Genomic DNA, 21,692 nt, shown 5'->3' on the forward strand with positions numbered 1-21,692 from the left:
ATTGTGTTCAGGTTTTTGGCTCATGTGTTTTCTGTTTTGGATAACTTTTGAACCCTGTTTTCTTCAGCCACCTGGACATAAAGGTTAATTTTTGTTCATATAAACCTGCCTTGGAGTCTCCATTTTAGGACCAAATTCTCCATAAACATGGCACACTCTGAACACAGTAGGTCCAGAAGGAAGCCAAGTTTTCCTTTCCTGGTGGTGAACGTTCTTTCAGTCCTTTTGAATAGCTTAAAATAACAATATTATAATACTGGAATCATATGCATTCATAGCTTTTTTCCCACTTATTCATCACTTAATATCTGATATTTCACATCTAAACAGATGTGAAGAACAGATTTGCTGGATGAAAGAAATGTGAGCTTGGATTCAGATCAACTTTGTGTATTGTAATTTATTTCTTTGCAATAAGTAGTCAGTGCATTCTCCTCTAGATTGGTTTACCATACGAAAGAAGATCGGATGAATAAATGTGGGTGTCCCGTTGTATAAGGCAGGACTTGGAGCTGTGCAATCAAACAGAAATTTAGTTACAACACCAGGTGAGTTATATACATATATAAAGTGATAAGGGAATGAGGGCTCCAGGGATGCCAATGAGAAGAAGGTAAAGAGTAAAACCTATTTAGTATGAGAGACTATATAGAAGGATTTAATGCCAGCTTTAGGTCCACATACACTGCAACTGTTACTGCACTCCTGACCCCTATAAATCATTATCATTCAGGTCCAGCTCTCTGAGGAAAGAAGACTGGGAGCTCACAACCTTTCTCTGACAGGTTACAATCACCTAGCCTGAAGATAATGAGAATACTTTCTCATCAGTGAGAGTGTGTCTCAATATCATGTATCATAGCATCACCCTGTAGTTCAATTTGAAGTGGATGTCATAGTAATGTCTTTCTGTATGTGTGTATAAACCGGTGCTGAAAAAACACCGGAGACACTCAAAGTATGACCGGTGTTTGAAGTTAGCTGGTTACATTTGCTTAGATATTCTACTTTCCGTGTTCCAGATCCCCAGAATTGATATTTTCATTGAATGGTCTTTTCTGCCTGTCTGTGTGCCATGCAGTTTTCAAGATTAAAGACCTTGACAAAAAAAAAAAAAAAAAAAAAAAGCTCCCACTCCTGGAAATGCATCTAGCCTTCATAACAATATTATTTTAAACACAAGAATTAACCATAAGGCCTTTGATGAGGTGTTTCAGAAAAGAGAATTGAGTAAGTGTAACCAGAGAGAAGAAAAGGTCAGGGGTCACAAAATTCACATATTTAAATCGTTTCAGCTGCTGGTGAAAGAAATGAGCCATCTCCTCAGGTTTATACAAGTTCATTTTTATTCATTACAGCATCTTGGAGGTGTGTTTCTAAATGAAAGTTCAAACCAAGATGAAAATATTCATATATCAGGACATAAACACTGATACAAACTCAAAATACAAAGAGGTAAAATATTTTACAGGAAATGTTCGTCAGTAAATAACTGTTATGTGTATTACAAGGCCTCCAGAATCTCTGCACTCATCTGCAGAATGGAGGCTCAGCAGCTCAATTCCCCCCAAAGTCTTTCATACAAAAATGAATCTCCAAACATCTGGGTTAAACTGTCCTCATCCACATCAGTTACATGAAACATGGTGCCAAATGATCCATAAATAAAGTCCCCATCATGCCAGGACTCAGCTGATGACGTTCAGCTGAATATCATTTAGCTGACAATTCATTTCTGGATCTTTCCAGTCAAAACCGTTTTCAGAAACGTTTTGCAGTTTCTGTTAATGCTTTCAAATTCCTTGTGCTGAACCCTGAAATCAGACGATAACTTCTGGAGATCAGCTGGTAGCTACGTGCTCTGTGTGGGACTCTGTGGAATCGAGGTCTCTGCAACAGCAACAACAGCACCATGACCATGAATTCAGACTACAAACATCAGCTGAGTTACATTTAGTGTTTATGCTCACCCATAAAAGAAACTGCAGAACCCAAGTGCAAAAACATACTCGAAGTCATTTAGAGAGTTCTATTACATAATCAAGCTTTCTGAGCGCACTGAGATCTGATCATGTTTATTGCTCCTGGCCCACTGCATTCACTGAAATGTTATTCAATCTAGTGCAGAGGCTCATGAGGAGGAAAGGGCTTTCCTGATGCATCCTCCATCAGAGGGGTATACTACGAAGCAAGTTTAACATATCCAAGCTTTGTTTATGTTAGCTGCTTTGACAAAACCTAAAACCTCAGTCAAAGATTTCATGCATCACAACGGTGGTTGTCGACATTCCGGTGACTCAGGCTTTCTGCTTTAGGACAACTTCGATGCATCACTTCATTCTTAAGAGGAAAATGGATAAACTGAGAGCCGCCTGTTTCTGTCAGACACATTTGTGATGTCATAATTGAATAGATTTACTACCGAGTGCTCCCATTTATTGTTGTAACAGATCAGCTGCACATTGGAGCTCTGAAACTTTAATGATGGACAGAAAGGCTTAACTTTAGTAATGCCAGTAAAGTACAGCTCAACAGGCTGCATGTCTAAATGGCACTTAAGGCATACTGAAAGTAAAAGAGGCGTGACTGGCTGACTTTAAATGGAAATGGAACATAACTTGATCCAGACAGGTTTATGTAATCGGCATAAGTTACCATGGTGATCTAGCTAGTAAAAGAGCCAATAATGTGACCCTAAAAGCTCAGACTTTAGGCTCAACATGCCTCACTAACCCACTGATCTCTCTTTAAAGTACACTCCACAGCTAAATATGTAGGTATAAAAACTAGTGACATAATAAACCCACTGGCCATGATAAATACAGGTCCTGATGGTCATCTGCACTGAGCTCATTTATACACGGTGTGTAGCTCAACACTAAACAGTCTCTCTGAACCAGTTGAGTTACTGAAACCTCAGGTTTTATCACCCTGTGTTACTCTGTTTTTTCCTTTTACCTCTGTGCAGTGTGGTCGTCTTTATCCGGCTTTCCTCCAGTGTCACAAAGCAGCCGCTCATCTCTCCTGTCACAGCTTCACCCGTCCCAATATCACAAGTCATCATCATGATGGGGCCTTTCCCCCCCTTCAAGTGGACCTGGATGCTGTCCTGCACCAACACACATGCATGAATGTACCCCGAGTTTCAGCGTATGTTTAGAAAAATTTATCATCAGGTTTTGAAAAACAACAAAAACAATGATTACTTTACACACTATTTTAATCAAGCTACATTTATTGGAGTTGAACTCAGATAAAAGAGACCAGATCATCCTGAAAATGAACTTTATCCTAGTCTGTGATATTTTAGTATTTTTATGTTGTTTTACCTCTGTCGGTGCAGGAACCTCCAGTTTGGTTTCCTCTGGAGCTTTGACGACGATCACCGTCTGCTCCTGGAAAGCTTCGAGCCGGCTGATGTCCTCATGGGTCACGTAGGCCAATGTGCAGGAGGACAGTTAAAGAAAACTATCTTCTATTCACTTAACAGTTATTACAGGGTGGTTTTAGACCTCACGGTTTCTTTTCATGCCAATGACGAAAGTGACATTTTAATCTTTATAGAGTGTCAGGAGTGATGCTCTCAGATGTGCAGCTAGAGTAAATCGTTGACAGATTTTCTGTTCTCTCATCTAACCTGCAGTAACTAATGTAATGGCCACAAGGGGGCAGTGGAAGCACAAATATGGAATTATAATAAGAATACAATTATAATTGAATAATACAATTATAATTGTATTCTTAAAATCTCGAAAGCAAACTCTGCAAACCAGGGGCTGTTTCTGTATCAGCAGGTGTGACATCAAGTGGCATTTAATTAAACTGCAGGTTTTTTCATGCATGAAGAGAGGACGTTTTGGTGCTCAGAGGTTTTACAGAAAGCCAGAGGAGTCTCAGCTCACTTGGAGTTTTGTTTACTCAAGCATAACATACTTTTCTTTTTAAATAAAGAACATTTACATTAATTTCCATTCAAATTGGCAAAAACAAACTTCTTACCTTTACTGTAAATGACCTAGTCATGCAAATTGACTTGTTTTTAGGCTCATTCTGAAAAGGAAAACTTTGATGTGGTTAAATCGTGTTTTACATTCAGGAGCATTGTTTTCATTACTTCTGTTCAAACTGTCCTGAGTCCCTGATAGAAATGCAGAAGGATATAGAGCGTTCTGCCACTCGTCAGTCATGTCAAACAGCTGCTGGGCGCAGCTTTTGATGAGGCTGTCAAGTGTGTCCTCCACCAGCTTCAGGTTCTCCAGCTCTCTCTGGAACTTCTGCCTGCTCTTTAGCAGAAAGCTGGAGATTGGACAGCTTCCTCTGGGCAGACAACAAGTTCACTGTTACACTGTGTTACACAGACAGCGCACAGGACCTTAAGTTTAATTAAAGAAAACAAAAACTAAACAAAACATCTTTAAGCAACCTCTTTCTACTGATAGAAACCCAAGAGATGTCCGTGAAGACCCACAAAGAGACCAAAAAATTTATTTTGTCAGCGTTTAACATTAAACGCACAAAGTATTCAGAACTCAACAGTAAGAAATTAACTTTTGCTCACTCACATCCACTTAACCTTATTGGCCGTCTGCTTCTCAATGACGTTGAAGCCCTCCAGGACGTTGGTGATGTCATAAACTCGTCGCCTGCGGGTCTGCAGGCTTTTCGTCACCTCCCGGAGGTCGATCGTGCCATCGGGCGACATCAGCAGAAGCTCCAGGAAGCGCACTGTCAAAACTCCCAGAGACGCATCTGAAACCACCATGACACTCAGAGGCGGAACAAGGGGATAAAAACATTTTAAGTCTACATCTTTCTATGTTATCCACTAAAAGATGTTGCAAACACAGCACAGGTTAGGACTACACACCACGTGGCTGTTAAAGTCCCAATCCGTGAGTCTCCAGTTGGCTGGCTGAACATTTACTCGATCTTGTCCACTACTTCTCTGTATTTCAAATCTAACCTAACCCTAATAAAAAATCTGAATAAATAATAAATATCAAAGAAGGATGCACCTTGTCGGGTGGATATCCTGGTCTGTATCATCTCTTTTAAATGACTGAGGATTTCCCTGGAAAGAAAGATAAAAAATGAACTCAATTCACTTATCATTTATCGTTAAAATGTTTGAAAAGATAAGAAAAGGCAGTGGAATTACAACTTGACCGCCATTTGTAAAATGTAGCAAGAAAGCAAAAAAAAAAAAAAAAAAAGAAACATTTTGGGTTGTTTTGGGGTTTTTTACCTTTTTGTTCCTAAATTCGTCTTGGCATCTGGTTCCTCAAGTTCAAAAAGTGAAAACAAAGCAGATCAAAGTCAGAATGATTTCATGTCCACCAAAAAGTGATAAAACACCAACTTATTCACACCAAAACATAAGAATCAACCCAAAAAGAAACGATCAATTACAAGCTGATTGTTTAAATACATGTTTTCAAACACTGTGGTTAATAAATTAAACAATATTGTAACTACTTATACACTCAGTTATGTCTTCAACGTAAAATATATATTCAGTAAGTCACTAGTTTGGAATTGACAAGTAAACAAAATCAAAACAAAAAAGTTTTTAACTTAAAAAAAATGCATCAACGTGACGTGACATCCCTTTATCCCCTCACTCAACTAAGGTCATAATCTGGTCAAAAATGACTCCAAAGTTCCTCACAGTGGTACCGGAGGCCAAATACATTCTAGTACTCTCACTCCCAAATCACAGGTCATCGAGGCCTTTATGTATTTAACAAAACTGGCAAACTTGGCACTTACAGACCGACGCTGTATGACTCTATACAGGGAACAGCAACCAGCTGTGAACTGGACCTTACTTTACATCACACAAAGAAATGTAGAGATAGACATTTTCTTACCTGCTTATGTGGAGTAGGTCTTCGTGCAAAAGGTATAACAGGAACATTAACGTCCTCCTCCTCTTCCTCCTCCTCCTCACCCCCTCCTCCTCCAGCAGCCCACTGATCCTCCTCCTCGGACGATTCGGCCCCCCATTGACTGAGCAGACCCAGGGCTCCGTCCAGGCAGGGGGGCATTATGGGAATGGCGTCGCTGCTGACGCCCTCATCCGAGATGTCCTCTGGCAGGAAGTGGTCTTCACAGATTAGATGCTGCTCCACAGAGTCCTGCTTCTCCGTCTCCCTCAGCGCTGCAAGCCACACCTGAACACAGTTACAGTTAGTCTTTATTGATCTCTAGTTTGACTGGCTGGGGTTTTACTCCATCACAGATATTGTGATACAGGCCAAATTGGTAACCTGGTAGTTATTTGTGATTAAAACTGCATTTATCTGGTAGAAATAAAAAGAAAACAATATTTACTCGTCTACTGGCCAAACTAGCTTTAAATAGCGTAAACAGCACAGCTGATTCCATGTTTTGGAAATGGGTTCCTGTTCACTCCAGCTGTGTAGTAAATGAGCTAACACATGTCATCAGGGTTATTTAAACAGCAGCTGTTTAACTGGCATCATGTTAGCGTCATGTTAGCCGGTAGAATCAGATATAAGAGATGCTAACGATCGCTATTCAAACATGTAGCTTGTAAATATGTTGTAACTCTCAAAGTTTTTTGACCCTACCTGGACACGCGCAGGGTCCTGGGGGAAGTTGAAGAACCTCTTCTTGGGTCTGTTGAAGAGCCCCCGGCTAACATTAACCATGCGGTTCGGACACCCAGAGACGACACACTTCACCATGGTAATCGTCTCTTCACCGCCCAGCCTCAACACACCGAGCGGGCAAAGCGCACATCCGCAGCCCGTTTGTAACCGTTAGCACACGGGGAATAAAAACCCGCCACAGCACGACTGGTTTGTTTGTGTCGTCTTCCACGCCGGAAATGGACATGTTTTCACCCGGAAGTACAACAACGCAGGCCAACGATTGCGATAACGCATGTGCGCCCTCTACCGAACTTGTGGTTTTAGAATTATTTATGGATTTAATTTCTTTTTAAAGCTTTATTCACATATCACAGTTTGTTATTTACAATGTTTGTACAGCAAAAATTATGTCCAATTGTATTTAGACAAGCAGACATTGAACTTCAGCAGGCTGGTTTGAAACTTCATAAAAAAGTGACTTATGTGACTTTGAAAGTGGCATTGTTGTTGTTGCTAGACAGGCAATATGCAGATTTCTCAAACTGCTCAGTTTGCTCACACAACAATCTCTAAGGGAGGGGTCTCAAAGGGAGACAAGGCAGCCTACAGAGAGGAAATCCTGAAGCTGGCAGCATGGTGTTCAGAGAACAACCTGGCACTGAAAAACAAGAAAACCAAAGAGGTCACTGTCGCCTTCAGGAGGCACAGCACAGACTTAGCCCCCTTATACATAAACGGGGAGTGTGTGTTCATATGTATAGTGCTGCAGAAACTGTGCACCTCACCCTCCTTTCTTCTCCCACATGTTCGCACTGAGTAGGAGATGCTCTGTATCTCATTGTACATCTGTATAGTGACAATAAAGGCATTCTATTCTATTTTATACTAAACAGCAATTCTGCCTTGTTGCTGGGGCAGCACCATCTCTGCTGTGGACAGAAAGTGACTGAACAGGCAAATCCATGGGGCCAGCTCTGTTCTAGGATGCCCTCTGGACCCAGTGGAGGTGGTGAGTGACCAGAGAATGGAGGCTAAGCTGTCATCCCTGTTGGACAACATCCCCTCTATTTGATCTTATCCTGTTCCTTGTTTTTCTTCATTTTTGCTGCTTGTAACTTGTACTGTCCACTTTCTGCTGTAACCTAACAAATTTCCCACGTGTAATAAAGGTTTATCTTATCTTGATGCCAGAGGAGAACAGCCAGACTGCTTTGAGCTTGTAGGAAAGCATCAGAAGCTCAAATAATAAGTACTTACAACCAAGGTATGCAGAAGACCATGTTCAACCTTGAAGGAGATGGACTACAGCAGGAGAAGACCACACCAAGTACCACTCCTTTCAGCTAATAACAAGAAACTGAGGCTAGAATTCACACAGGCTCACCAAACTGGAGAATCACAAGACTGGAAGAACATTAGCAGGTCTGACGAGTCAATTTCTGCTGACATTCAGAAGGTAGGGTCAACAACATGAAAGCTTGGCTCTATTCTGCCCTCTATCAGTGGTTCAGGATAGTGTTATTGGTGTGATGGCATGGGGGACATTTTCTTCCAAACTTTGGGCCCCTAAGTGTCGCTTGAGTATCCTTTAAATGTTACAGCTTACCTGAGTATCTTTGCTGACCATGTTCATTCCTGTATGAACAGTGTACCCATCTCTGATGGCAACTTCCAGCAGGGTAATACACCATGTCAGAAAGTTGGTTTCAAAGTGGTTGATTGATCATGGCAATGAGTTTGCTGCAAAAAAATGTGCGATGCTATCACGTCAATATGGACAAAAATCACAGAGGATTGTTTTCAGCACCCTGTTGAAACTGTGCCATGAAGAACTAAGGCAGCTCTCAAGACAAAAGGGATCCAACCTGGTACTAGTAAGGTATTGGTAACCTGAAGAAAATCACTGGTTCAGATCAAACACTTACGTGCTTGTAGGTGCCACCAGTAGTAGATAGTAAGATCCTGACCAGCTGCAGAAGCTGTGTATGCTATCCCATTTCTGTTAAGTCCATCAATAAACTACCTAGGACTCAGAGTTAGGGATTGGGTCGATTTAATGTCCACCCCTCCTTACAGAATTCTTGCCCACCTAAACCAAATAAAATTTAAAATATGCTTATCTAGAATGTGGCTAAAACAAAAACCCAGCCTTAACTCTAATGCGTTTCATCAGTACCCAGGTAGATATCCCTGAACTACTTTAGGTACTGAAACTAGCCAGTGCATCCTGGGAAGGCTTGCTTTACTGGAGATGGTCTCAGACTCAAACTACCATTTGTCAAGGTCACACAGATCCTTACATTTTCCTTTTTCCTACATCATAGTGGTTTTAATGGTTTGGCAAATTGGTGTATATTCTATTTTTCAGTCACAAAGGTAACTGGGCAACTGGATCTCTTTTCATTGGTGTATAAATAATAAAAATCCCTAAATGTCTGCCGACTGCACACTATTAACATAACTAACTGTCAGCTTTAAAAATGACAAACAAAGTGAAGGTTATAATCAGTGTTGCAACACAAGATTTATTCAGAGCAAGAGATGCCAACACCAGCATGATAAAAATTGTACAAACTTCACAAGTCAAATTAAAATATCACATAGCAACTCATGACCTTAAACATACAGCAAAAATATCAACAGAAACCCATGCCATGTGGTAAGAAAACTGCTGTCGAAAGTTTTGCAAGTAACAGAGAAAAAGGGGTAAAAGGAGAGAAAATGAATGTTGTATAAAAACCCCTTATCTGTGCACTGCTGAAAAGAAACGATCATCTTCATAAATTGATGATTTCACAAATATTCATATGGATTTTCTTTTGCATTCTAGCGTGTCACATGTTAGTGTTGAGATTCTCTATGTAAATAGTTACAGTTTAGCTTTTACATCTGTTATTACAATATCTAGTCTATCGACTGTCTTTAAATGGCAGAATTGTGCTTTTACTCCCATTTCCTTTGTTATCAGTAAGAATAACTGACTAAATAAAAAATACAAGCTGTCAGTCTATCTAACGCAGAAGTTTACTGGCAGGAAGCTGCAGACGCCAAGTTCTGGACGAAGATGTAAAAGTCAGGGAATGAGACTTTGCAGTAAATGTCCAAAGAAGTCTTAAAAGAAAACTCCCCCCTTTGCAGTTTGTTTCTCCCTTGTGTGGAAAAAAAAATACATAAAAAATGTATTTTAGTATGATGAGACAATTTGTAGTTTTTTTACACAAGTAAATATTTTCCCCTCATTTATATTCATATCTAGACGAGCTGGTTATTTGTGCAGGTTTAAATATATCAGCACATACTGCTGCACCTGATTACACAGAAATGCAGTTTAGTTTCCATAAAAGATTTATCAACATTTCTGTACTTTGAAGTTTCAGCTTTCATTAGTACCGCTTGTCTAAAAACTTTCATATGGATACCAGCTGTATCAAGTGTTTCTGCTGGTAATTATGGTGGCGTAATTATGTATTATTTAGAAACAATCCAATAAATTGCTTTCCTTTAAAACATTAAATTGAACTTTTATGCTTGTATAAGTGAGGAAAATTTCACCCTTTCATCACTTTAACTGTCTAACTGCTATAACTAAGCTGTATAGTGCAAGTTTCAAAATTTGTCTTTATCCATGTATTACAATTTCAAACAAATATATTTTAAAAATATACTCAAACATTTCCATCCTAGATTCTCACGAGGCTCCTGGATCATATACAGTGATACTATTCATGTCTTAATTTGGTCCAGAGTGGCTTTACAGTAATATATCAGTCAGCATATGCAGAGAAGCCCATCAGATGTGCAAATGTTTAAACATTTTGCATTGCATAAACACAGTTTCCCATCATATTATCTGTTTCTATAAAGAATTAGGTTTGATTTATACTTGTTGTTAGTGTTATTAGTGGGTAACCTAAAGTTACACTTGGTTGAATTAATCTTCTGGAAACATTGGGGCTTGTAATCGGCTTACAACATATAATCACGTTTTTATGTACACACAGAAAACATATGTGATTTTTTCAACTCATTTTGGAACCACACACCCTCCTTCCATTCTAACCAACACAGGCCTGTTACATCCCAAGTAACCCAAACATGAGCCCAGGTCTCAGGAGGTTAAGTCCTCCAGGAGTCATCTTACAATGTCTATGCAGAAAATAAAAGGGCACTACAGTTTTCCACTCTGTTGACACCATATTTTGGAAAAGATGGCAGACATATTAAAAAATGATTATTGTCTTATTATCCAGTGCAAACACGTTTTAGAATGTGTCTGCATACCAAAGAAGAGATCCTGAACTGTGATGTTTCAGACAAAAGCTTGACCGTGAAGACGTTTTCTTCTGCTAAATCTTGGACTGTGAAATAAAGGAGACTGGGGAGAGACCACAGGGGGAGTTTTCCCTTAAATAAATCAACTCAGTGAAATTTGCTTCAAGTTGCTTTCCAACAGGCATCTCCAGCGCAAAGTCTTATCAAAGTCAGTTTCCACAAACTCGCTGTACAGTTTTTGCTTCATTTACCACGTGATAATACTTTAACATACTCCAATAAAGTGCATGCATGATCGACGGTGTTGAGAAAACATGTTCCATCAGTACTGTGATTTCAGACCGAATGTCATCAGTAAGGCCGATTCAGATCAAATACTCAGTCGGTAAATTCAGTGCACAGACGTCACGACTGCTGGCTCTAGTTTTCATTCATCTTTTTCAATTACAAAGACTTAAAAAAGAAAAAAAGAAAAGCGGTGCTTGGTCATCACGTCGTCTGGCATCATGTCTCATTGTGGCTCAGACAACAAGATGCATGACTGGAAAGACGTTTTCTACAGAACGAGTGCAATATACAATGAAGGATGGGAACTTTGACCCTGTTAGTCCAGCGGAGCCGTCAGCCTCGAGAAAGAAAAGTCATATCTACAGATCCGTTTGCCTGCTAAGTGCCTCTTAACGGGCAATAAAAACATCAAAACATGGAAACAAAGGTGTCCCTGTGCAAAGTCGAACATGACAGAACCAAAGTCCTCTCACCCGTGTCAGATTCCTAAAACATGATTGTAGTAAAAGGTTTATACAAAACGCAATACATTTATAGTTAGTAAAAAGATCTATCAGCTCTTTTCTAGTTTTATTCATAAGAAATTGCATATACCCAAACAACTTTTTTTCATATAGATTGCATCCCATATCTAAACAAACGCTTTAATATTATCATACCAATATTGCTGACACGTTGTTCTATTAGCTAGTCGAGGTTGATGATTTCAAATAAATTCACAATGGCAGATTGTCTCCTATATTTTCTGCAGCCATTGGTCTTTCCACTGGCACTCCCTCCCACGAACAAAGAAAAAGCGGGCCGCGGAACAGGACAGCTTTTAAACGGAACAACTCCGAAGGGGATGATGGGATTTTGCACCAAAAAGTTTCCGTGTCGTGATGTTTGAAATCTTCTTGCTCATAGCATCGCTTCTTCTCATCATTGCTAAAGATTTACATTAGTGTCCGCTTCCAGACATTAAGAGGAAAACAAAAAGAATTAATGAGCAACTTCCAAGCTCGTGAGAAGCTTTTCAGAAGTGGTTGCTCTTCATGTTCCAGTCGCCGCTCTGCTCCCTGTTAAACCCGTGACGCCCAGTTTGTATTTTTTTTTTCTGATGTATGAAAAAAATCGCATTAAAATAAAAAATGATTCAAGCTTACAATAAATAAATACATACATATACACTAGAATGTGCATACATTAGCAGCTATAAACAGTACATCACATTATATTAGGTCATATGAAAATGTACAAAACGTGAATGTTCATTTAAAACCTTTTTTTTCAAAGCAAGGCAACAACAATCAACATAATAAAAAAAGAGATACCCATGGAGTTGAGAGCATTACCGCAGAAGAAATTAAAGAACTAATGATAGATTACAGCAGCAAAAAACAACCCACTCCGTGCTTTTTCCACTTTTTTTCCCCCCATTTGTTGCTTTTGCTTTGCATTTGTTGTTCCGGCCTCAGTCAAAGTTAAACCTGGATGCCCTGCACGGCCTGTTTGATGTTCTCCAGCAGCGCCTTGTTCTCCGGGCTCTGGTACTGGTCCTGGTGGGTGTACATGTCTGTCAGTGTACTCACATAAGTGTCAAAGTTCTGTTCATTCATTGGTTCCTGTGAGGGGAAAGAAACCCATGTAGACACAATCAGGTGGGATAAAGGTGGTGGTTTATTTTCACTCAGACACTGGGGGGAGGTTTGGAAGACAGGCGGGCGGCAGGGGGAGGAAGGGACACCATTGGGAAAGCATGGCTTCACTAAAATACTCCCTTTCTAAAAAGTAAATGTACGATATTTGATGTAATATCAGCCGATTATCTACGAAAATGCAACTCCAAACCATGCAAAAACCAGGTGAGAGATGGTTAGCTGGTGGGTATGTGAAAGGTTAATGTTTAGCACATGGAGACAAAATTGTGATGATAAAAACTAATGGGATGCTAATGAGCAGATGGGAAAGACATAACTGGAAAGTCATGTTTGCCAACTGGGAGTTTTGGTGGTTCAAGTACTTCTCTGGGAGAGTGCAGCTTTGGCTTCAGGAATTTTAGTGGGTTATTTGATGATTGCCCACCTTAAATGTCACATTATGTTATAGAGTCACTATAGTCTTTGAGGTCTTCACTGACCTCCATTTAATACTTGGCATTTATAGGTTTTAAGGGACACTAATACAAATGACTATTTCGGTGCCTGAGCCAGTTGCCCTGCACTTAACTGCACTGCTGTCATTGCATCCTGCTAACTTCACACTGACTCAGCCAATCAAAGAATTTGAGTCCAGAGCCTCAAAAAGCCAATGATCCGTCTTTAATTGGCACATAAAAGTCAAATATCCACGTCTCAAGTTAAATGATTCACACACTTTCATTGTTATTAGCCTCTTTAATGGTCATGATTGGTCATAATACCCCCATTAGATGCCCTCCTGTACTAAGAGGAGACAGGAAGGTTGTTATCATCCATTCTAATCACTGATCATTGTAATCCTTAAATGAAGCGATCAACTGAGCCCACTAAGAGGTCTTTCTATTGTTCATTTAAAGGGCTTTAAATGGACAATAAAAAGATTTCAGTTATGTATGCTCTTTAATTAATAAGTCAATTTAGATCTTAGACAACCTACCTTTAATACTAGTATGCCAGAAGACTGTTATCACCCACTGTAATCAGTAGGATAAAAAAAAATCCCAGTGACATGCCCACCGTTAAATGAGGTGATAATAGACTACTGAGCTTACTAGTTGATGGAAGAGGCTGCCTGCGGGCAAATCTATGGGACTGACAGGAGTCGTTTAATGGACTGAAAACAGTTAAAAGATGTGTGTGAATCTGGTTTCAGTGTATGTGCCCACCGAATAATGCTCATTTTAGCTTCTCAGTGCTGGTGCAATAGCAAAGCAGATAATGCCGTTCGACTATAGACACCATAAAAAGCAGGACTTGGCTTCTGGGACTGAAAGAAAGAAGCGTAAACCAACTTTCTTTTTACTGGCCACCAGGGGGCGATACCTATGTTTACAGACATACTTCAGTTCATAAAGTAGTCAAGGGGATTTTACCTCTCTAAGTACTTTCCTGATGAGTTTATAGGTTTAGTTTATAGGTAAGCGAAAAAAACAAAAAACATTACGTCATTAAGGCGCAGAATTGCAGTTAATGTCACGTTATCTAATGATCCATCTATCTAATGATTTCAGCATTTCAGTGCAGTCAGAAAAAACAAAGCAGGAGAATTTCTCACACTCTCTGCTGGGGCTAAATTTGATTTAAAGATAGATTTAGCTTCTCAATATATTTTTTGTCATAAAGAGGAAAAGCGGTTATCTACAGTTGATGTCACTATCAACATGGCTGAGTTGAAAGCTGCAGGATAAATGGATAGCTAGGATGTGCCTATGCCACAGTGAGCTACAGGAATTATAGGAAGGGGGGATGACAGTGCAGAAGAGAAGGATAATTGGATAAAGGATAAATGGATCTCTTACTCTGGGAGGCATCTGTAAACAGCAGTTATGCTTTACTGGGGCCTCTTTCTGTGGCAGCGGTCTCTACAGGAGAGGGTGTACAGAGAAGTCTATTAGCCCGCTAGACACACAGCGGCGGTCACAAAGCTTCATAAGCTACACCGAGGAGTGAAAAAAACATAATGTCCACCTTAACAAGTCTTTTCGCCCTGCAGCTCTGTTCAGACTGCAGCAAGCTTCCAGTTTCTGAATAATTTTAAAGTCAGAACGAACTGAAAGAGGTATAAAATGCCAAAAATAAAGAGACAACTGAGAGAACTAACTGTTACACTGCGAGCTAAATTAGAATCAAAGATTTTAAGTCCTGCAGTGTGAACAGAACTTTGGATTCAGTTCAGTATTTTTCTGGTAATGAGATCGCGTCTTTCTGAGAATTCCTTGTTAAGGCGAATATTTTTCTTACAGTGTGATATGAAGCATTCCCGCCCATTAAAGGAAGAAGGAAAGGAAGCAGAGAGTCCAGTTATCAAGCACCTCCTGTTTTTACTGCTTTAAGAGATTATCCAATTAGCCCCAGTCTTCTTCCGACACTGAGACAACATGACGTTAAAACAGCCATGAGCAACTTCACTGAAAGTCAACCAAAAACAAAAAAGCAACAACAAAAGAAAGAAAACAACGGGCCGTTTCTTTATGTGAAAATCTGTGAGGCGTTTCAAAGCACAGGAGAAGCACAGCATGAACTGCTGGGAGGAAAAAAAAGAAGAAGAAGGTGGAGAACAGAAAGAAGCAGATGAAGAAAAACCTGAGTGTTGCTAAGGGGGGAAGAAGCTGGAGAAGGCTTTTTAAAAATCCCTGGGTCGAAATCATGAACAGCTGGCCTCAGATCTACATTTCATTTACAACACGTGAAACAGAAAAGCCTCCAACAAACACTCAAAACACAATCATAACATTTCCTAAGTGGCATTACACAAACTGTAACAGATATAGTAGGTCATGTCAGACAAAGAACATAGAAATAAATACATAGATTTGCATTTCAGTCCATTTTGATTGGATAATGCATGCTGGTTTATGCATGCTGGTTTTAGGCTTTACTACACTCTCACTGCTCTAAAAACTCAGCTTCAGACAGTTGTTTTTTCTAGTCTTGGGTCTGCATGATGTCGGATAGTGGAGATATCCCAAATATGGTCATCTCAGGCACAGAAGCCCCACCCACCTGGTCTTAAAACCTTCTGTTATGAGGGGAATTTTTTTAACTGTGACACATTCAAAGTAAAGTCCAAGAATAAAAATAAGATCCACTTTAAACTGCTAAGAAAGCCAACACTGCTCTAAAACTGCTGTATATTTGTTCTGAGATGTAATTATTTATATTTGTCTTTGTATTTAAAGCATGTTGTATACTGATGTTAAACATACAAGATTTTCAAACCAGTAAATTCAAAATTTTAAATATTTAACTGACATTTATAAGTCTCTAGATATTTAAATTACACGTTACGGAAGCTTATATTTGTGGTAAAAGAATACTTGTCACATTATTAGTCATCCTAGGTTTACTTCTTCATGCCACAGATGATTTTTTTTCTTACCATGTGTGGAAGCTGGATGTTAGCTAGGCTGTTGATGAGCGACTGGCTGAGGTTAGCCAGCTCGTGCAGCAGGGAGTCGTTCTGCTGCTCGATCACCTTGTTCTCCTCCTCGATGGACTTCAGGTTGGTCTCCATAGTGGTTATCTACCGGATGAGGAAATAAATTAGTAGGAGACCTTTTAAAGCTTTTGTATTAATAGTGACATTAGCAAAATGGCTGGGAAGAGTGCAAACAATCAACCAACATTAACTTCAGACAATTTTAGGAGAACTGAGTCAGCATATTGCCCACAGATGTCCTCTCTCCCATGTAGCACACAGCACTTGCATTTGCACTACTGGAGCTGGTTTAGGGAGCCTCCGTGAAAACCCACGATGCCCACCCTAAATGCACTGACTGACTATTAGCTGAAAGATCACACGGATTGTTGTACTCAAAGATGGCAGATTAAACACTGTGTCCAACCCATTGCATTGGACACGTGCACATCTGTCAGGTAAAGTAGGAAAGTCTTGCAGATGAAGGAAAATGCAGATGTTATGTCCGTGCAGGTTCTCAGTCATCCAAGTCACATAACATCTGCATCTTCCTTCATCTTAGGATTTTAAAATGGACCAAGAGGCTTCTTCAATTCTAAACATTTTTTAGAACTAACATTGATCTTCAACAAACTTAAAGAAGTTCTCTTCAACCTCTTAAAAAGCATGTGAAACCAAGCAAGATGGCTGATGAGGGCAGGATTTTCTTATGAAAGTATTTTTTAAGAATGCCAAAAGTTCCTCTAACCCTTTCAGATTAAAAGTCTGAGTGCAGTTAAGGTGCAAGATTTATTCTTCTTATTAGAAGAAAAAGAAAACATTGAAGGTTTTCATGAACTTAAAAAACAGCATCATTTTCAAATAATCAAATAATTAAAATATCGAGTAGAAATTTTTTTTTGTCAAATAATGTGACAAAAACATTTCTACTGGAAATAGCAGCTTACTGGGACACCTTTATCTCTGTCTATTACAGGACAGTCTAGTTTCTTACCCAACTAGTGTCTTACGTATTTGTATTTATGTTACATTAACAAACAGAGACCATCTTACTTGTGTCCTCAGTTTTATCATGTCTGACTCCACTTGACTGTTGGACTCATTCAGATCTTTGATTTCTTCATCCAGCTGTTTGATTTCTTCATCGTTCTCGATACCTGAAACAAAAAACCCCAAAAAGATCCATCTCCCCTGACTTAGCAGTCAAAGCAGCATTACCGCATTTTATCACATGTAAAATGTCTAATATAAGGAAATTAGGTTTTTTTCACTCTTTCAGATATATAATAATATATATAATAATTCACTTAAAGCTTCTTCTGTTTCTTGAGCTCTGACCTTTGCTTGCTCTTTGTTTGATTGTCAACATTTCCACGCCACTCATCCTGGCTTTCTTCATGGCTGAGGTGGCGCGGGGACAACCGGAGAGACTGAAAAAAAAAACATAAACCAAATGTTTCTCCAAGTTAAAAAATCTATCTTATTTTTGCATAGATAACGTCATACAAATCGCTGCCTTATTTGAAAAACGGTGACCAAAAGCCAACAGCATGTACAGCAGGAGGAGAGGACCTGAATATTGGTCATTATTTACCCCCAAAATTGTATAAAAAAAGTTGGAACTGATGACAAACTTTGTTTAAAGTAAGAAAGATCTTACCTCCGGTGGGTCAGGAAGCTCCCACTGACGTGCCCTGAGCCATCACAGCCTGGGGTCGGGCAGGTCATGCCATCTGTCTTGCCAGATTTCCAGACAAACTGCGAGCCATTGACGTAGCTGTCCTTTTGCCTCTTTGCCGCAAGGGGGCAGCCTGATGCGCTGCGATGAGAAGCGTACTTCCCTGTCACATGACCCTGACCATCACAACCTGGCACTGGACACCTGAGAAACAAGTGTAAAGGTCTCCGTTTGCGTTTCAAAAAAAAAATTAAAACACTCCACTTAAAGAAGTCCAGACGCTTTTCTTTGCAAGCTCCTTTGAAAACACTCCACAGTTCTAACCTGAAGTGAAGTCTTGTCACCTCCAAAAAGCTTTAGTTTAAGAAAAGACTAACGCAGCCAGCCACACTAACCATCATCAGCTCTTTGATCAGCTGGACAGAAACACTTTGCTTTAGAAACTGTCCACAGCACTCCATAGGACTCTTGATGAATGGGGGAGGACATTGAGTCACGACTCACTTCCTCATCTACAATCCTCCCCCACCCTTCCAAGGCCTCAAGGCCACAGCAGCGTAACGATGAGCAGGACAAACGCCTATCACCTCCTCAGCTTCCAGACACTCAGCTCTGCCTCCTGCATCCCAAAACGCCCTTCGCTGTGACATTTGGGCTGATTAGAATGAGCCGAGCGTCCACAGGCCGCTCCCCAGCCGAGCTCAGGTTAAGCTTAATTATGATTCTACTGTTAATGATGATGGTGGATGGAACAGAGGCGGCGGCGGCAGCTGGCTACAGACTGACACAAGCTGAACTTTAGATTATTCACAAGGTCGTATTGGCTTAGCATTATGGCTCAGCTTTAACACAAATGTCAAAGGCTCACTAGCGCTAACCTTTATTGGACTTGGTCTGCTGGGAGCCGGAGGTGGAGTGCAGCACTGACCGCGGCTCCCCGCTTTTGCAATATTCTTTGCAAAAGTTAGAAAGGTCAGTCTACATAGGCAGCATTTTAAGAGAGAGATGATGGATGAACCTGTCATTAACAAAGTGCTTTGACCTTGATGCAAAAAAATGCATAATAATGGGACCTGGAATGTGCTTTTAAGAGGCAACGAAACAAGCCAGTCCTTCCTCCTTGCTGATGATTTGAAAAGTCTAACTGATGCACCTTCTCTCTTTTCTCTAAAAAAGTTGTCAGAAGATGAGAATCCTGTTCTACCTGTTTAAAATACACGGCAACAGTTTAACCTGTTATTTTAATTCTTCATATACCATTAGCATGTGCAGCAATCCTCCACAACACCTCCAAAGTCCCCAGATTCCAATCCCACTGACCTCACCAACAAGCCTGCACAACCCAAAGAATGCCCCCCTCAGAGTTTGACATCACTAAATGTTTTGTTCTCTCTGACTTATTGTATTTTTTGGCAAGGTGTTGTTTCAAAGATTTATTCTCTTAAAATCCAATATCTGCCTTAAAATAATTATTTTACATTTAAGAGAGGAACATAAAGATGCTGATGAGCATGAATAAAACCAACAGCAGCAAAAAAACTTTTAAGAGAAACTAGAATTTGCTTTTCTAAAGCGCTGTTATTGTTCTATAAGCTTTAATATAGTGGTAAGATCTAAAAAACAGGACACCTAAGCCCTGTATTTGTGGACCTTACATAAAATCTATGAGCAACATCTCAGTTACTGGTCTGAAATCTGTTTTTTTTTACTTGTTCTTTGCTTTGTCTCAGACAGTTTAACAACACCAGGGAAGAAGCTGATAAAATATGGCAAAAACTGCCTCATACATCATAGGAAAATATTTAAGAAGTGCATTCACTTTAAATGAATGCACAACCTTGAATCTATCCAGATATTTAAATGTCTCAATGACAGAGCTTTGGTAGTTTTTTGAGTGGCACTGTCTTTGCCCCTCATTTTGCTTGGGTTTACTTTTAAGCTTAGATCTGACACTTTCCAATATTCTCAATATTAAGGCTGTGACATATCTCCAAAATATCTCCTTACTTGATTGGCTCCTGATCGTCTTTGTCCTCTTTGCTGTGGAGGATTTTTATGCCACTTTTCTTGGCTCGTGGACAACCGGAGAGACTGCAGAACAGAAAATTACTTAAAACATGTGCGTTCAGTGAAGCATGGTTTACTGTTGCTGTTTGTTTGTCTGTGATTTCATGCACGCAGTTGTATATTATAATCTTTACGAATGTACCTCCTGTGGGAGGCATAGTTTCCAGTGATGTGTCCAGATCCATCACAGCCGGGCGTTGGACACCTGAGGAGTAAATACAAGATCAAACAACTGTATTATCACATAATGGTTCCTGTGTCGAAAAAAAAAAAAGAAAGACTACATCCAGAAAAATGTTTTCTTTTTCCGTGAATGTCTGACATCAGACACTCGCAGTTCTCACAAATCAATTACAGTAACACATTAGAGTGGTACCCAAAGCATCATAGACAGGAAGAAATGGTTTTAGGAAAACCGATGACGGATGAACCAGAGAAGAGCGGGCTCTAAATCCAACCATAGAAAAAGTTACACACTTTTAAATGAAAGGACACTGAATGGACAGCAGTCGATATTTTTAACATTCTTTCCTTCCCACACTTTCCACTCTGCTGAGAACAACACACCAGTGATACACTGATCCTGTTGACTCACTTGAGTTCTTGTGAGTTAGTGGTCATCATCCCGCGGATGTTCTTGTCGGCCAGCTGACAGCTTGACAACCTGCAGGAGGAGAAGAGCCACTATTACTTTAACACCACCGACAGTTTTACAAACATGCTCTCATCCCAGGGCCACACATAATGTGGTTTTCTCCGACGATGGCTGTGTCTCACTGTTACACACAAGAGTTATTTTTCTTTTCTTTTTAGCAACAGTGCCTTGTTGGACTGGCTGCAGGAACATTGGCCACTGTGACATAAAGATCCTGTTTTACAGACCTATGGCAAGCACCTAGGTGGTGCTGGTGAAACTCACCACCAGCATTGTGGCAGCACTGTGCTACTCGCGCCAGGTGTCGTTAACATTTGTCATCTTTTGTATTTTGTGTCTGTCCTGCTTATTGTTTGTGGGTTCCTCTGGTTGCTCCACTAAATCTGGGGTCTCTTCCTGTTAAAGGGCAGTTCTTCCTCACTACTGTTGCCAATCAGTCACTTACAGGGGATTGCCTGACTGATGAGCTTCTCACTATACTGTAAGGCCTTTACTTGGAAAAATGAACTCCATAAGCCAAAGGCTTACTAGCCAGGATACCAAGATTTGTGCTTCCTTTAGAAATTTGAGTTTTACAGTTTGTTTGATTTCTAAGTCATTAGTTGGGTTTAAGTTCAACTATTTGGTTACAAAAACAGCACACAAAAGCACAAGAAAAAGGACTTGGATCTGACAAACACCTTCCTTCCCAAAGACCAAACACCTTCTGCTGAAGACGTTTGATTACTTGATTATTTGATTTGATGACTCTTCTCACTGTTGAGGTCTGGGAAGCACTTCCACTCCCTTAAGGCCAAAACAGAGAGAATGAGGAGGAGCTTCTTCCCCCAGGCTATTCGGACCCTGAACCAGGCGTAGGACTGGACTCTCCCACACACATTACATCACTATAAGACTGGACTCTCACACACATCACATCACCACACGCACTCTGGTTTTTCTTTATGCACACTTCCTATAATTTATAATCTTTATAATCTCTTTCTGCTATTTGCACATTTTTTACTGTAAATTTCTA

General features: G+C 40.0%; 2 protein-coding genes across 9 annotated transcripts in view; both read right to left on the bottom strand.

Annotated features, from left to right (window-relative positions):
• Positions 1-1,328: 1,328 nt before the first annotated feature.
• Positions 1,329-6,870, bottom strand: e2f6 (E2F transcription factor 6). Its single transcript, XM_026143275.1, has 9 exons — positions 6,594-6,870; positions 5,871-6,173; positions 5,246-5,280; positions 5,016-5,071; positions 4,563-4,749; positions 4,162-4,317; positions 3,330-3,444; positions 2,959-3,109; positions 1,329-1,890 (listed from the first exon to the last, which is right to left on the bottom strand). The coding sequence occupies exons 1-9, from the start codon at positions 6,708-6,710 to the stop codon at positions 1,853-1,855; spliced, it is 1,158 nt and encodes a 385-aa protein (XP_025999060.1). The 5' UTR covers positions 6,711-6,870; the 3' UTR covers positions 1,329-1,852.
• Positions 6,871-12,297: 5,427 nt separating this feature from the next.
• The window catches only part of myt1la (myelin transcription factor 1-like, a), an 89,880-nt gene continuing 80,485 nt past the window's right edge, over positions 12,298-21,692 (bottom strand). For 6 of the 8 annotated variants that reach the window (XM_026143557.1, XM_026143556.1, XM_026143554.1 and 3 more), the window contains exons 16-24: positions 20,615-20,683; positions 20,162-20,224; positions 19,960-20,043; positions 17,935-18,156; positions 17,613-17,704; positions 17,328-17,431; positions 16,236-16,379; positions 14,656-14,718; positions 12,298-12,781 (exon numbers count right to left, since the gene is read on the bottom strand). In XM_026143557.1, the coding sequence (XP_025999342.1) occupies positions 12,641-12,781; positions 14,656-14,718; positions 16,236-16,379; positions 17,328-17,431; positions 17,613-17,704; positions 17,935-18,156; positions 19,960-20,043; positions 20,162-20,224; positions 20,615-20,683 (982 nt within the window). In that variant the 3' untranslated portion in view covers positions 12,298-12,640. The remainder of the gene's footprint in view (positions 12,782-14,655; positions 14,719-16,235; positions 16,380-17,327; positions 17,432-17,612; positions 17,705-17,934; positions 18,157-19,959; positions 20,044-20,161; positions 20,225-20,614; positions 20,684-21,692) is intronic. The other 2 variants (XM_026143558.1, XM_026143555.1) reach the window with 1 other exon arrangement.

This window comes from Astatotilapia calliptera, chromosome 15 (assembly GCF_900246225.1).
Source record: "Astatotilapia calliptera chromosome 15, fAstCal1.2, whole genome shotgun sequence".
NCBI classification, from domain to species: domain Eukaryota; kingdom Metazoa; phylum Chordata; class Actinopteri; order Cichliformes; family Cichlidae; genus Astatotilapia; species Astatotilapia calliptera.